The 16,842-nt window shown below is 40.1% G+C and overlaps 1 protein-coding gene across 1 annotated transcript in view; it reads left to right on the plus strand.

Moving 5' to 3' along the window:
* Positions 1 to 16,842, plus strand: part of KLHL2 (kelch like family member 2) — a 101,842-nt gene that overhangs the window by 53,543 nt on the left and 31,457 nt on the right. The window contains exon 5 of the mRNA XM_036112121.2: positions 725 to 887. Within this exon, the coding sequence (XP_035968014.1) occupies positions 725 to 887 (163 nt within the window). The remainder of the gene's footprint in view (positions 1 to 724; positions 888 to 16,842) is intronic.

Here is a 16,842-nt window from a genome sequence, read left to right on the forward strand (position 1 = left end):
GTTGTGGTATTGGATATAGTGTTTATAGTGAAGATACTGGTGAGATCCCATAGAAAAACTCATAATTAATACAAAATCTCTTGGAATTATTCAAATACAAATACAAATTAAAAAGTTAATATTAAGTAATTATCTTTTGTGTTTTCCTTTTTAGCACATATATTACATTTTAGAGAAATTATCTGATTGTACTGAGACTGTTGAATTTAAAATTGTTCTGTCCCCTAAGGAAAGTAGTTTGTTGTGTTATTCAGACAGTGGAAGAGCAAAATGAGGCTTTGTTGTGGTATGTATTACTTTGGGCTCCTGCCTTCCCCACAAATCACTGAAGGTCATGACTGCTTGAATTGAGGGGAAAAAAACCATTTTGACTGAACCATAGCACCCCCTAGCATCCTAATAATTTATGTTTTTAAAAGTCAAAGGTACATTTTGTTTATGCTTATAAAAAAGAATGATTAATTTAATATCTGATATCTCTTATATTTTTATGACCAAGAAGGGATCTCTGAAAGATTTTATAGAAATTATGGGGAATGTGGGGCATCGCCCTTTTTGCAAATAATTGTTCCATTACTTTCCATGGAGTATTCCATGGGTCCATGGAGTATTTGGGGCTGGATGCAGATCATAAGTTATAGCTGCATGTGTTGTGATCTGTATAGGAGTGGTAAATAGTGTTCCTCCGTCCACCTGCCTAACCGGACTTACTTGTGTGTTGCAGGTACTTCTCCCAGCAGCTGGTCTGTTACAGTTACAGGATGTGAAGAAGACCTGCTGTGAATTTTTGGAGTCTCAGCTTCACCCTGTCAACTGCTTAGGAATTCGGGCTTTTGCTGATATGCATGCATGCACAGACCTCCTGAACAAAGCCAACACCTATGCAGGCAAGTGGAATAGACTTCGGTTGAGTTTGAGACAGAGGAATCTGGAACTCTTGAGTTCTGATGGGATTCTATAGTGATTTTTGGAAAGTTGTGTCGTGTTTCTGGATCGGGACTTTATAATAATACATTTAAAATCTTACGATGTATTACTGCAGAATTGAACCATGTTTATAAAATTCTGAACTTAAAAAAAACCTCTATAAATTGGTATTGGGCCTGAAGAATAGAATAGTTTTATGCAAGTATTGAATCCCTATGTCTTTTTCTTCCAAATTTTCAAATTAACATACATATGAGAAAATATTTGCATATGAATTAAGTCATTTAATCTCTGTGGCTTTGTATCCCCTTTTCTTGAACCTAGCAGAACAATTTTCTGGCTTAAAAATTTTCAAAGGTGTTGAAGTCTAGTTGCCTTTGGGCAGAGTGGAGAAGTAGATCCGAAATATAGGCCTCTTTCTCCTTAGACACTAGTTCTCAGGACCTTCTGGCACCCTCCTCCTGTGGCAGAGGACAGCCCGTTGCTGTTGTCAAGGAAGCCATCACTTTGGTTGCTGTATAGGACCCTCTGATCCCCTATGTCTCCATGAGGAGAAGAAACAAGAGTTTCTTGTTATTGTGTTGGATGTAGCTAAAGTACACAAAAGTAACCTATAATTTATTTTGCTCTGAATTTATAAGCATTTTAAAAAATCCATATTAAAGGTGATTCTTAGAAAGTTTCTAATTTTTTTAACCGTCTTTGGGAAGATAAGCCTGGTGGAAGTTATAACCCACCATCTCTGTCCTGTATTTGTGAGATCCAATAAGAACAGTTACTATAGAACCTTCCATGACCCTGCCCCTTAATATGCTTGAGAACCCCAACTTCCTCCAACCTTCAAATGCAAGAGCCCTTTGTCTAAACTCTGCTCCACGGTGCTTACTCTGATGAGTAAGGGACACTGTGGCACATTGACCCGGATAAGGGGTGTGTGTGTATGTGTGTGTGTACATGTGCACGCACAAAGCACTGGAGAGGAATAATGCTAGCATCCCTATTGTATTTATCAAAGAAATAATGGTAAGTGGTTAGTTGGAGAAAAAACCTGCAGTGCTGCAGTGAAACATAATATGTCCAGTAAATTTGAATTTTATAGATTTCTTTGGGGTGACCTGATTAGTCAGACTACCCTTTGTAAAATTCTTTCAGTGGGAAGATGGGATCTGAATTTCAGAAAGTTAATTTACAGATGAACTTTTAGCACACAACCCTTCTGTAAGTTGGGGAATGCCTATAATATGTAATGATATTCATGTAATCCTTCTGAGTGGGATGAGACATTTTAAGAAAAACCAAAGACAAATTTGGATTCACTGATGTGTTCCAGTGTTCTTCAGCTGTTCTTCAGCTAAGTAGAAAATTTTCCGTCTAAATTTGTAAGAGCCATTAACTCTAGACATAATGTGCCTGTTGTAAGTGATTTATATTGGGAGAATGAAGGAGGCTTGTATATTTTTTGATAATTTTTTGTGCATGAAACAGTCACTGTTAAACATATCTTTCTTGGGCAGCTAGTTGTCTCATATGACTTGATACACGTTATTGACTTTTAAGAGATAGGGAAAGGGACTTGGGGACAGAATGAATAAAGCAGGACTCATGCAAAAGATGTCCACACATAATTCACATGATGTACTGGAACTCTTAGTTCTGTTCCTGTCAGAACCAACTCATGTACTGTGTGCTTAGGAGATTTTTATTAGATTCAATTATTTCTTTCTCTTATTTAAAATCTTAAATTTAGTGTGGTATACTATAAAATATGAACAGTTATCCACCAGAATTTGAACACCTCTATGTCTTAGTTTGTAGAGTCCTTCTTCATAATTATGCAAAGAACTTTTTGTGGACAGTTTAATGTCATTTTCAGCAAAATTATAAAGAAAAATTAATTCTTAACTTTTTAAAAGATTTATTTATTTTAAAGAGAGAAAGTGCAGGAAGGAGGAGAGGGAGGGAAGCAGGCTCCCCACTGAGCTCGGAGCCCAACTTGGGGCTCAGTCCCATGACCCATGAGATCATGACCTGAGCTGAAAACCAAGAGTTGGATGCTCAACAGACTGAGCCAGCCACCCAGGCGCCCCTAATGCTTAATTTTTAATGCACTGTGTTTTATTTTATTTTATTTATTTATTTATTTATTTATTTATTTATTTATTTATTTTTAAGATTTTATTTATTTATTTGACAGAGAGAAACACAGCGAGAGAGGGAACACAAGCAGGGGGAGTGGGAGAGGGAGAAGCAGGCTCCCCGCTGAGCAGAGAGCCCGATGTGGGGCTCGATCCCAGAACCCTGGGATCATGACCTGAGCCGAAGGCAGATGCTTAACGACTGAGCCACCCAGGCGCCCCTATTTAATTTATTTTTTAAAAAAAGATTATTTATTTTAGAGAGAGAGAGAGAGTGGGGAAGGACAGAAGGAGAGGGAGAATTAGAATCTCAAGCAGACTCTGTGCTGAGTGTCAAGCCCAACTGAGGGCTCCATCTCACGACCCTGAGATCATGACCTGAGCCAAAACCAAGAGTCAGACGTTTAACTGACTGAGCCACCTAGGAGCCCCTAATGCACTATATCTTAAATCATAGTCTAGTGTTAAAGGATATACTGCTTTTATACCATGCTTTTGAATCTTATATTTGCTTGAGTTTATAAGTAACATTTAACATCTTTTATTATGAAAAATTATAGCACATGTGAAAATAGAATAGTACTATTCATCAAACGTTAGGAGTTGTCAATTCATGCAAAATCTTGTTTCAACTCTATACCCCTGTTGTTAACTATCCCCCTCTTGTTATTATTTTTTATATGTAAACTTTTTAATGAAATCCAATATATATATATACATATATATGTATATGTATATAGAAAAGTACACAGTGGCAAGTCTATATCTTGATGAATTTTTACATCCTCTTGTATTATTTGAAGCAATTCTGTCATCATTTCGTATCTATTTCATTCTTACAATTTTAAAGAAATAAAATCGCAGTGACCAACTTCATATAATGAAACTATTTCCATATACTTTGGCATATTAATAACAAACTTTCTAAAGTAAATAATTCAGAATAATACTAAAAAACAGTTGTTCTTCCTAGTGAAAATACCTGATTGTTGTTTATATCTTACACAAATAGGAGGTGGGGAGGTAAGGAGTTCACACGGGAAGATAATGGTCTTTTTTTTCTGCCGTGAACAAATAATTGTTTAGTCCTTCCTTTCTTTCTTTTTGCAATTCAAGCACTTTATGCATCCAGAAAATCTACCCAAACTCCTAAATTACTTTCAAATTCAAATCACGGAGCATGTGGAAAGGTCTGGGAGAGTGAAGGGGGACAGTGGCAATTAAGAAAGTTAATACCTTCCTTTTTCATTTTTCTGTCCTAGACAGTGGGCCTGTGACAGGCCTTTCTAGGCAAGAAAGAAAGAGAGAAAGGAAGGAATACAGAGCAATAGAAGGGTTCATACATACATGCTTACAGACATGGAAAGAAGAGGGGAGGAGAGAGGGGGGCCGACAGAGAGAAAGGATGGGAAAGGAAAGAAGGCTTGTTTAACCTCAGGTTACTTTCTGATCCCAAGCATGCTGGAGCACTCCTGTCCTTTGAAAACTCACCAGAGATTCTGGACATAAGATCTGCCTCATTCCTTTCTCTTGCAGAGTGGAAATGAGTTCTCTGGTATGTATTATAATTGAATTAAATTATACAGGTATAATGAAAGAATTAAGGTGCTCCGTGGAAATCTCTTCTATGAACTCATGCTTATTTTTCATAATATCACATTTTTAAAGAAAGTAAAAATGTGAGAAACCAGTGGGCGGGGTAGAAAGCCTGAGCAGGGAGGGTGTAAATCCTTGCTGCTTATCCTGCTGCACTCTCGTGGCTTTGGCCATGTGGTGCTGGCAGTCACAGCCTGTCACGCTGGCCCACGCGGCTTCACCAGGGCCTGTAGTGACATGTTCTTCAAATCGTAGACAGCTGACGGCGACCAGACCAGCCAGGTTAAATGATCTGCGTGTTGAGGCATGGTGTTCTGGACTGTAATCAGCCTTTGTGATGCTCTTGAATGATTATTTTCTTAGCTAAAGAGCTAGATGAAATTATTTTTGCTGCATGCCTAAAAAAGAAAATTTTCACACCTAATTTCAGGTTGTAGAGACTTGTTTGGATAATGCTAACTTGTGGATGCTTTTACTGCCCGTGTGTTTTGAGCGGTGTCCATATTTTAACAGTTTTCCAAATCATGAATACCTTTGTTTTTAGCATTTTCTCCAGGATAAAAATATGGAGGAGATAAAAACCGAACTTACTAGTTTCAAGGCATTTTAATAGTCCCAAACTGTTTTGGAAGTTAGGTTTTAATTTTAACTTGAAATACGAATTTTGTTTAGCCTCTGTGTTGACAAACAAAAGTTGCCAGTTGTGGAATTGTAAGAATTTCAAACAAATTTAAGGGAAACAACAGTTTTAGATTCTTAATCATTCCTTCATTTCACCACTCCCTACACTAAAAGTTTGAGAAGCTACTTACTATCAGTTCTTAGTGATCTTTGGGGAGATTTGCAGTATCATTTTCAAGCCAGTGTTCCAGCTGAAATTCTGGGATTGGTGAACACTCAGCGTTCCCCAGTACCAGGAAAACCTGAAAAGAAGTCTTCTGCAGTCCCTGACATACTTTCAATTTCTTTCTCGTCCTCCTCTTGCTCTTAACCCTGTTGTCTGTTTACATCCTGGCATGAACTGCCCTACTTTTAGCCTTTCCACCATGCTTGCAAAATGACCACACTTTTTATATGCCCAGCTGTTTTCATGTGTGTCCTCTCTCCCTTTGTCTTAAATGAAACTTTGCTTTCCCTCTAAACCTGAGAACTGGGGGCAAACTTCTTTAGAGGACCACCCCCCGCCCCGACTCGCCGGGAAGGTGGGTAAAGGGGTACGACTTCAGCCTGTTGCTCTGTCCCTGTCACTGTCCTCTGTTCTGAACCGCTGACTGGCGGCCTGCAGCATTCTCTCTGCAGCCTGTTCTCTCTCCAGACCTCCACGTCTGCTTCTGTCTTTGACACCTAGGTTGTCTCCTCCCTCTCTACTTCCTGTCTTTTGCCATCAGCGATCTCAGGATCTATACTTTTGGCTTCGTTGAGATTCCCTGTTCCTAGTTGCTTGTGGCTACCATCTTTCCTCCATAAACCCACCTGCCACCTTAGACCTCAATTCCAGGGCATGTTGAACCTTGTTTGTATTTTGAACGCCTTGTTGGTAATTGAAACAGCTTTGTGCTGACTATATTCCTGCCTCCTCATGCTCTTATATTTCTTCATAAATCTGCTCTCTAATGCCACTTACCTGGCAATCTCTTGGCCCTTTAGCCAATGGTCAGTCATTTCAAAGCTACCTTCTTTATGTGCCTGCCTTTACCCAGGCTGCTGTGGGTGGTAAAGAGGCTCAGTGCGATTTAACCCCTGCTTGCAAGGAGTTTCTAGGCCAGTAATATTCCACTTATGCCCAAATTCACTGTGTCTTGATTATGCCTTATTCTCTGTAAAAGTAGTTCCTATAACATTTTCTTTTTTTTTTTTTGCAATTGGTTTGCTTCAATCATTTGCCCACCATTCTATAATTTAGGCTAGGAATCACTGCTTAGGGTAAACATCTTTTAAAATAAGCCCATGATTTTGAAAGCTGCCCTTTTGAAAGAAACTTGCGTTGAGAGAGTGGTTTTAATAGTAGCATTACTAGCCTTGACTATGTGATATGCATACTAAAGACTAGTTGCTGATTATCTAAGGGTCTTTGCAATGTTAATTTACTGATACGGAAGATTCTTCCTTTGGAGAACCATGAAAGCATTTGATGTACAGTGCTTCTTGATGAATTCATGCCGACTTAATTGATGCTTCTTACACGAATTAATCATTTTTATATTTTTACATTCATTATGGTCCTCATTTGTGTCCTAGTAAGCGACATGCAATCTCTCTGCTCTGCTTTGGATTGACAGTTTTTCTCATTCAGATGAGTTAGCTGTTTCTGGGTTTCACCAAAGCTGTATGTGTTAATGGAGCTGCTGGAGATATATATGTAATTTTTTTTTTTCCTAGAGACTAATAGTATTCAGAATGAAAGAATCACAGAGTATGAGCACTTGTAGGGACCTTAGCGGTTATCTAGTCTAACATTTATTTTATTAATTAGGATAATGAAGACCAGGGAGATTTTTATTTTTCCAAAAACACTTTGTCTCTCAGGGGTAAGCTGTTTGTGGGTCTAAAATATGTTATTATCCATGCACTTACCCTCATTTCTCAGATGGAATTCTGCACTAGGTGGAATATAGAGGAATTATAGGAATTCTTCATGGCACTTAATTTTGATCAAAAAGGTGTTTGGTGTTGGGAAATCAAACATAAAGCATACTTTGTAACTTATCACTGGGTGCAATGAACAAGCAAAACTTTAGACTTTTATTATTGATTTCATTGGGCTTAATTTAGGATGAGGGACCAGAGCTAATGATCCTAATAGACATGGTGTGACAAATCCTTAAGGATTATCTTTCATTTCTTGATAATCTTATTGTAGGTGCAGAAGGGAAGCAAACAGAAAAGTTCAGCTGTCCTAGAGAGTGAAGAGAGCCCTTATATATATGGAAGAATATGTATATATATCATATATGCACAATAGATGTGTTTAATGTGTATTGCACATTCATGATACAGTCTGTACTACTGGGAATTATGCCCTCCTGCAGTTGTGGGATTTGTCTAGAGAAAAGGAACTGATTATTAAATGTCAGCATAACTAGGTTGGCTTTATTCAGCAGCAGTGATAAACTAGTAAGGGCAAGTTACCGAAGTCACAGTGAAAGCTCTCAGAGTAATTTGTCAACATGTGAGTGAAAGGATTAGAAACAATAGTTGAGGTTGGTAAGGGCGAACCATGGTAATGAAGATAGAGAGAGGGTGACTGAAGCCAGACTGGGGATATGGAAACTAACCCTGGATATGAGTAAAGGAAACAGACCAAACTCTGACATGATCTGCCCTTTAGCATAACTTTTTAAGTAAGTATTTTGTGGGTGCATTTTACTGTGTGCGTATTTATTCCGGTGTGCAGTAGCTGTTAATTTGTACTGTACCTTACTGAGGTGCAGTAAGCTGAATAAGAATTCATTCAATGAAAAGGAAGAATTTCTTATCTTGGCTTTGTGACAGGTATTAGGCTTGTATTAGTAAAACCAATCCAAAGATGTTAGGGTTTTAGCTGATAGTGTATTCAATAACGATACTGTAACTGTGTCTAGAAAGATGTAAGGTGATTATCTCATTCTGTTGTTCCTGGGTCAGACAGTTACCTATGAAACTGAGTTCATTTTCAGGTTACATGTTTTGAGACAGACTGACAAATGGAAGCCCTGAATTTGGAGCCAGGATTATGGTGAAGACCCCAAGTGATATTATACAAGGAATGCTCAAAAGACTTAGGAGTTTATAGACCCTGAGAAGAAAATTTAGGAGAAAATAATGCTCTGACTGAGCCACCCGGGCATCCCGAGTGTGTGACTCTTGATCTCGGGGTTGTGGTTTGAGACCCACGTTGGGTGTAGAGATTACTTAAAAAAACAAAAACTTAAAAAAAAAAGTTTAGAGGGGCGTCTGGGTGGCTTAGTCGTCAAGCGTCTGCCTTCGGCTCAGGTCATGATCCCAGGGTCCTGGGATTGAGCCCCGTATCGGGCTCCCTGCTCAGTGGGAAGCCTGCTTCTCCCTCTCCCCCTCACCCTGCTTGTGTTTCCTCTCTCGCTGTGTCTCTCTCTGTCAAATAAGTAAATAAAATCTTTAAAAAAAAAAGTTTAGAAAGAAGTATTATAGAATCCAAACTGGGAGAGAGTATCCTTAGGGTTAAACACTGTACAGGGGTTGAGAAGTTTTAATCTCAAGAAAAGGACTTCCAAAGAACAAATTCAGGGGAAGGGTGGGCCAGAGGCTATGTTACAACAGATAAAGATGTGAGTGTGTAGTGCATCAAAATTCAGAGGCTTCTGTATTAAGATCTGCCCTAAAGAAGTTTGGTATAAATGCCAGCAACGTAGGGCAGTGGCCCAAGATAGGAAGCGTAAACCATTGTTTTTTTTCTTACTTAGGACAGCATTTGTCCACTGAAGTCAAGAAGATGAAATGCATTGATTATCTATAGCAACACTTTTCTTTCTCATTGGAGAAGGAAACTATTTGGACCTAGTTTGGAATATTTTGTTGTTTTTTCTTTTTAAAAAAATCTTAACCATTAATATTTTCATATGAATAAAACATTTGTTTTTATATTTATTATTTAAAAAAAAATTTTTAAATTTTATTATGCTATGTCACCATACAGTACATCATTAGCTTTTGATGTAGTGTTCCATGATTCAGTGTTTTCGTATAACACCCAGTGCTCCATGCAATATGTGCCCTCCTTAATACCCATCACTGGGCTAACGCATCCCCCCACCCCACCCCCCAAAACCCTCCGTTTGTTTCTCGGAGTCCATAGTCCCTCATAGTTCGTCTCCTCCTCCGATTTACCCCGCTTCATTTTTCCCTTCCTTCTCCTAATGTCCTCCATGCTATTCCTTATGTTCCACAAATAAGTGAAACCATATGATAATTGACTTTCTCTGCTTGACTTATTTTACTTAGCATAATCTCCTCCAGTCCCATCCATGTTGATGTAAAAGTTGGGTATTCATCCTTTCTGATGGCTGAGTAATATTCCTTTGTATATATGGACCACATCTTCTTTATCCATTCGTCTGTTGAAGGGCATCTTGGCTCCTTCCACAGTTTGGCTATTGTGGACATTGCTGCTATGAACATTGGGGTGCATATGGCCCTTCTTTTCACTACATCTGTGACTTTGGGGTAAATACCCAATAGTGCAATTGCTGGGTCATAGGATAGCTCTATTTTTAATTTTTTGAGGAATCTCCACACTGTTTTCCAAAGTAGCTGTACCAACTTGCATTCCCACCAACAGTGTAAGAGGGTTCCCCTTTCTCCACAACCTCTCCAACATTTGTTGTTTCTTGCCTTGTCAATTATTGCCGTTGTAACTGGTGTAAGGTGGTATCTCAATGTGGTTTTGATTTGAATTTCCCTGATGGCTAATGATGATACACATTTTTTCATGTGTCTGTTAGCCATTTATATGTCTTCTTTTGAGAAGTGTCTGTTCATGTCTTCTGCCCATTTTTTGACTTGATTATTTGTTTTTTGGGTGCTGAGTTTGAGAAGTTCTTTGTAGATCTTTGAAATCAGCGCTTTGTCTGTAGTGTCATTTGCAAATATCTTCTCCCATTCTGTGGGTTGCCTCTTTGTTTTGTTGACTGTTTCCTTTGCTGTGCAGAAGCTTTTTATCTTGATGAAGTCCCAAAAGTTCATTTTCACATTTGTTTCCCTTGCCTTTGGAGACGTGTCTTGAAAGAAATTGCTGTGGCTGATGTCGAAGAGGTTACTGCCTATGTTCTGTCTCACATTGAGGTCTTTCATCCATTTTTAGTTTATCTTTGTGTATGGTGTTAGAGAATGGTCGAGTTTCATTCTTCCGCATGTGGCTGTCCAATTTTCCCAGCACCATTTATTGAAGAGACTTTTTTCTACTGCATGTTTTTTCCTGCTTTGTCGAAGATTATTTGACCATAGAATTGAGGGTCCGTATCTGGGCTCCCTATTCGGTTTCATTGGTCTATATGTCTGTTTTTGTGCCAGTACCATGCTATCTTGGTGATCACGGCTTTGTAATATGGCTTGAAATCACTCAGCGTGATGCCTCCAGCTTTGTTTTCCTTTTTCAACATTTCCTTGGCAATTTGGGGTCTTTTCTGATTCCATACAAATTTTAGGATAGTTTGTTCCAGCACTTTGAAAAGTGTCATTGGAACTTTGATTGGGATGGTGTTGAAGGTATAAATTGCTCTGGGTAGCATAGACATTTTAACAATGTTTTTTCTTCCAATCCATGAACATGAAATGTTTTTCCATCTTTTTGTGTCTTTAGTTTCTTTCATGAGTGTTCTGTAGTTCCTAGAGTATAGATCCTTTACCTCTTTGGTTAGGTTTATTCCGAGGTATCTTATGGTTTTGGGTGCTATTGTAAATGGAATCGTTTCTCTAATTTCTCTTCCTACAGTTGCATTGTTAGTGTATAAGAAAGCAACTGATTTCTGTGCATTGATTTTGTATCCTGCCCCATTACTGAATTGCTATATGAGTTCTAGTAATTTGGGGGTGGAGTCTTTTGGGTTTTCCACATAAAGTATCATGTCTTCTGCGAAGAGAGAGAGTTTGACTTCTTCTTTGCCAATGTGAATACTTTTATTTCTTTTTGTTGTCTGATTGCTGTTGCTAGGACTTCTAGTACTATGTTGAACAGTAGTGGCGAGAGTGGGCATCCTTGTCGTGTTCCTGATCTTAAGGGAAAGGCTCTCATCTTTTCCCCATTGAGGATGATATTCGCTGTGGGTTTTTCATAGATGGATTTTATGAACTTGAGGAATGTTCCCTCTATCCCTATACTCTGAAGAGTTTTAATCAGGAAAGGATGCTGTATTTTGTCAAATGCTTTTTCTGCATCAATTGGGAGGACCATATGGTTCTTCTCTCTCCTCTTATTAATGTGTTCTATCACATTGATTGATTTGCAAATGTTGAATCACCCTTGCATCCCGGGGATAAATCCCACTTGGTCATGGTGGATGATCCTTTTAATGTATTGTTGGATCCTATTAGCTAGGATTTTGTTAAGGATTTTGGAATCCATATTCATCAGGGATATCGGTCTGAAATTCTCCCTTTTGATGGGATCTTTGCCTGGTTTGGGGATTAAGGTAATGCTGGCCTCATAGAATGAATCTGGAAGCTTTCCTTCTGTTTCTATTTTTTGAAACAGCTTCAGGAAAATAGGTATTATTTCTTCTTTGAATGTTTGGTAGAATTCCCCAGGGAATCCATCAGGCCCTGGACTCTTGTTTTGGGGGAGGTTTTTGATCACTGATTCAATCTTGTTACTGGTTATTGGCCTATTCAGGTTGTCGATTTCTTCCTGTTTCAGTCTTGGCAGTTTATAAGTTTCCAGGAAGACATCCATTTCTTCCACGTTGCTTAATTTATTGGCATGTAGTTGTTAATAATAATTTCTAATAATTGTTTCTATTTCCTTGGTGTTAGTCATGATCTCTCCCCTTTCATAATTTTATTAATTTGTGTCCTTTCTCTTTTCTTTTGGGTAAGTCTGGCCAGTGGCTTATCAATCTTATTAATTCTTTCAAAGAACCAGCTTCTAGTTTCATTGATCTGATCTACTGTGTTTCTGGTTTCCAATTCATTGATCTCTGCTCTAATCTTAATTATTTCTCTTCTAATGCGTGGCTTAGGCATCATTTGTTGCTTTTTCTCCAGTTCTTTAAGGTGTAATGTTTGTTGGTGAATTCGGGATTTTTCTGTTTTTTTGAGTGAGGCTTGGATGGCTATGAATTTCCCCCTGAGGACTGCCTTTGCAGTATCCCATAGGATCTGGACTGATGTGTTTTCGTTCTCATTGGTTTCCATGAATTATTTAAGTTCTTCTTTGATTTCTTGGTTGACCCAAACATTCTTGAGCAGAGTGGTCTTTAGCTTCCAAGTGTTTGAATTTCTTCCAATTTTTTTCTAGTGATTGAGTTCCAGTTTTAAAACATTATGGTCTGAGACTATGCAGGGAATAATCTCAAATCTTTTGGTATCAGTTGAGACCTGATTTGTGACCCAGTATGTGGTCTATTCTGGAGAAAGTTCCTTGTGCGCTTGAGAAGAATGAGTATTCTTTGTTTTAGGGTGGAATGTTCTGTATATATCTATGAGGTCCATCTGGTCCAGTGTGTCATTCAAAGCTCTTGTTTCTTTGTTGATTTTCTGCTTAGATGATCTATTGCTGAGAGTGGAGTATTGAGGTCTCCTACAATTAACATATTGTTATCAATAGGACTCTTTATTTTGGTTAACAGTTAGCTTATGTAGATGGCTGCTTCCATGTTGGGGGCGTAGATATTTACAACTGTTAGATCTTCTTGTTGGATAGACCCTTTAAGAATGATACAGTGGGGAGCCTGGGTGGCTCAGTTGTTAAGTGTCTGCCTTCGGCTCAGGTCATGATCCCAGGGTCCTGGGATTGAGCCCCGCATCAAGTTCCCTGCTCGGCAGGAAGCCTGCTTCTCCCTCTCCTTCTCCCCCTGCTTGTGTTCCCTCTCTCGCTCTCTGTCAAATAAATAAATAAAATCTTAAAAAAAAAAGAATGATGCAGTGTCCTTCTGTGTCTCTAACTACAGTCTTTAGCTTAAAATCTACTTTGTCTGATATAAGAATGCCTCCCCAACTTCCTCTTGAGGTCCGTTGGCATGAAAGATTAATCTCATCCCTTCACTTTCAGTCTGGATGTAGCTTTAGGTTTAAAATGAGTCTCTTGTAGACTGCATATGGATGGGTCCTGTCTTTTTATCCAATCTGCAACTCTGTGCCGTTTTATGGGAGCATTTAGGCCGTTCACGTTGAGAGTGATTATTGAAAGATATGAATTTATTGTCATCATGTTGCCTGTGAAGTGTTTGTTTCTGTAGATTGTCTCTGTCAGTTTCTGTTATATATCACTCTTGGGGTCTTTCTCCTTTCACAGAACCCCCCTTAATATTTCTTGCAGGGCCGGCTTAGTGGTCACATATTCTTTCAGTTTCTGCCCGTCTTGGAAGCTCTCATCTCTCCATCTATTCTAAATGACAGCCTTGCCGGATAAAGTATTCTTGGCTGCATGTTCTTCTCGTTTAGTACCCTGAATATGTCTTGCCAGCCCTTTCTGGCTTGCCAGGTCTCTGTGGATAGGTCTGACATTATTCTGATGTTCCTCCCTCTGTAGGTAAGGAATCTCTTCCCCCTAACTGCCCTTAAGATGGTTTCCTTGGTTCTAAGATTTGCGAGTTTTACTATTACATGCCGGGGCATTGGCCCCTTTTCCTTGATCTTGGGAGGGGTCCTTTCTGCCTCTAGGACATGAATGTTTGTTTCATTCCCCAGATTAGGGAAGTTCTCAGCTATGATTTGCTCAAATATATCTTCTAGTCCTCTCTTTCTGTCCACCCCCTCGGGGATCCCAATAATTCTGACATTGGAACGTTTCATGGCATCACTTATTTTTCTAATTCTGTTTTCATGGATTTTGAGCTGTTTCTCCCAGGCCTCCTCCTTTTCCTTTTTTTCTATCCATTGGTCTTCTAGAACACTAATTCGTTCTTCTGCCTTGTTTACCCTAGCTATTAAGAGTATCTAGATTAGATTGGATCTCACTGATAGCATTTTTAAGTTCTGCCAGTTTAGCTTTCATTTCTGCCCTTAGAGACTCTTATGTTGCCATTAATCGATTTCTCCATTCTAGCTATGGTCTTCGTAACTGTTACCCTGAAGTCCATTTCTGACATCCTGGTTATATCTGTATTCATTTGTAAATCTGTGGCAGAAGTCACAGTCTCTGAGTCTTTCCTATTTTGGGGATTCCTCCTCCTAGTCATTCTGTTGAGGGGTGGTTTTGGGAGTGTACAGAGTCCAAATTATTGACCACAACCCAAGCAAGATGCACCTGTTTTATAGGGACCTTAGGGTTGTTGGCCTCTTGTTCTCCCAGCCTGTCTCCTGGGGGAGGAGCCTGCTGCACTGTTACTCCGGCAACCCTGTTTGGGCAGAGTTGCCCTGCCCCCTGTGGGGGTGGGTGGGCTCAGTGAAAAGTGTTTTTTGGGGGCTTTTGTTCTCTGGCGGCTTTCCCTGGTGGCTTTCTGTGTCTCTTCCGAGAATCAGAGCTGAAAAGACCGTTTCCAACCCTCTGCCTCAGAGCAGAGAGATCACAGTCTGTTCTTCAGTGAGCTCTCCAGGCCACACTATCTCCGTTTCTGTCTGTGCTGCTTAAAACTGCAGCGTCCTGGGTTGTGTGCCTCTTAGCAGCACTCCCAGTCCTTGCCTCCAGGCTGGGGCATGTCTCTGCCCTTTGTGCTTCTAAAACCGCCAGCCGCCCCCAGTTCGCACCCGCTCTGGGTTTCTGTCAGGGGGGCTGCCCTAAAGTCCTTTCCCCGCCGCTACCGGTCTGCGAGTCTGTGTCTGGTTCCCAGTGCGGGAGGCTATCACTCATCGGTGGTGTAGGATCCTGACGGCTCATCTCCCTCCCCCTTCCATTTATCCTTCGATATCTTCCCATGGAACCTCTTTGTACCTTGAATCCAACCACCTGCGATATTCTGTTTGTAGAGATCCAGATCTATCTTCTTACATCTCAGGTTGATTTCGTGGGTGTTCAGAGTGGTCTGGTACATATCCAGCTCAATTCTGGGGACCGGTTGAAATAGGGTCCCCTACTCCTCCACCATCTTTTCCCTTCCTCTAAAAACATTTGTTTTAATCATGGTGGCATAAGACATTCCTCATTTTTGCCCTCCCACCCCCAACAACAAGTATTCTGTATCCATGCACGAACAAAGTGGCTTTGTGGGACCTATGGGATTCAGCAGCATACACCAAGGGATCCGGTGGGAGTCTTGCCTACTTGTGCATTGCATACTAGGCAGACAGACCCCTGTCTTGGTTGTAGACTCTGAAGTGACCCATGAAACCATTCTAGCTCCTCTTGACCACAGTCAGGGAGCCACTGGAGAACATTGACCTAGACAGTCACCTGTGGACAAGAGGAGAGCCTTTAAAGAAGTCCAGGTTTCCAGAGCGGAAGATCCAGCACTTATCAGAGAAAAAAAGAAGTCTGTATACATTAGAGTGGGTTGGAACAGTTTGACTTTACCCATATCACCTCCTCCCAAGGTGTACAGCACAGGGCCAGGAGAGATCTTCCTCAGGCTGCAATTCTTTAAGTGCAGAAAAGGGAGAGTGTATGAGTGAGCACTGAGGGACACAGTTCTACTACCTGCGTGGTGGACTCTCATCAAAAAGCCTGCCCACTAGCTGCTGGGAAAGCCTCCCTCTCAGATCCTCTCAACAGACCCATATGCACCCCACCCCCTGTATGCTATGCCCCCCACCCCCACTGTGTGGCAAGTTTCCTGTTTGTGCTTTTGTAGGAAGAGGCAAGAGTGAGCTTTGGAAGGTGACAAATAAGCACATGCAGCAGGCCCAAATCTGTGGGCCAGGGAGAGACCACAAACTTCAGCTATAGCATCACCTTTGAGAAAACAAAAGAGAGGCTGTGAGCACTCAGTTTGGTGTGTTGCAGGATGAAGACAAGCATACAAGCTTAAGATTTCTTCCACAAAAGGGAATAAGAAGCTTAGAGCAGGTGTGTCCATAGAAGGTCCAAGAAATCCTCAGAATCTCCAGCAGGGCTGAAGGCAGGTATTACTCCCCTGAAGATAGCAAAGACTAGAGGAGATGACTGCTACTTCAGAGACAGAGACAGAAGCACACAACTCCAACAAACATGGAAAATCAAGGTAACATGACACCACCAAAAGATCACGGTAATCTTCCCATAACCAAACCCAGAAACTTTGAGATCTGTTATTTTCCTGATAACAAATTCAAATTAGCTGTTTTAAGAAAACTCAGTGAGCTTCATGAAAACACCAGTAATTCAGTGATTTCAGGAAAACAATACATGAATAAAATGAGAAGTTTAACAAAGGGAAATCATAAAAAAAAGAACCAAACAAATTTTGGAGCTGAAGAATTCAATGAATGAAATGAAAAATGCAGTGGAGAAGGTCACACAGAAGAAAGAATCAGGAAGTTAAAACTATCCAGTCTGAGGAGAACAAGGAAAAAAAATGAAAAGGAGTGAAGAAAAGCTGCATGATCTATCAAATTCCATTAGAAGGACCAAATGGTGAATTATTGGAGTTCTAGAAGAAGA

This window comes from Halichoerus grypus, chromosome 3 (genome assembly GCF_964656455.1).
Source record: "Halichoerus grypus chromosome 3, mHalGry1.hap1.1, whole genome shotgun sequence".
Classification (NCBI taxonomy): Eukaryota; Metazoa; Chordata; class Mammalia; order Carnivora; family Phocidae; genus Halichoerus; species Halichoerus grypus.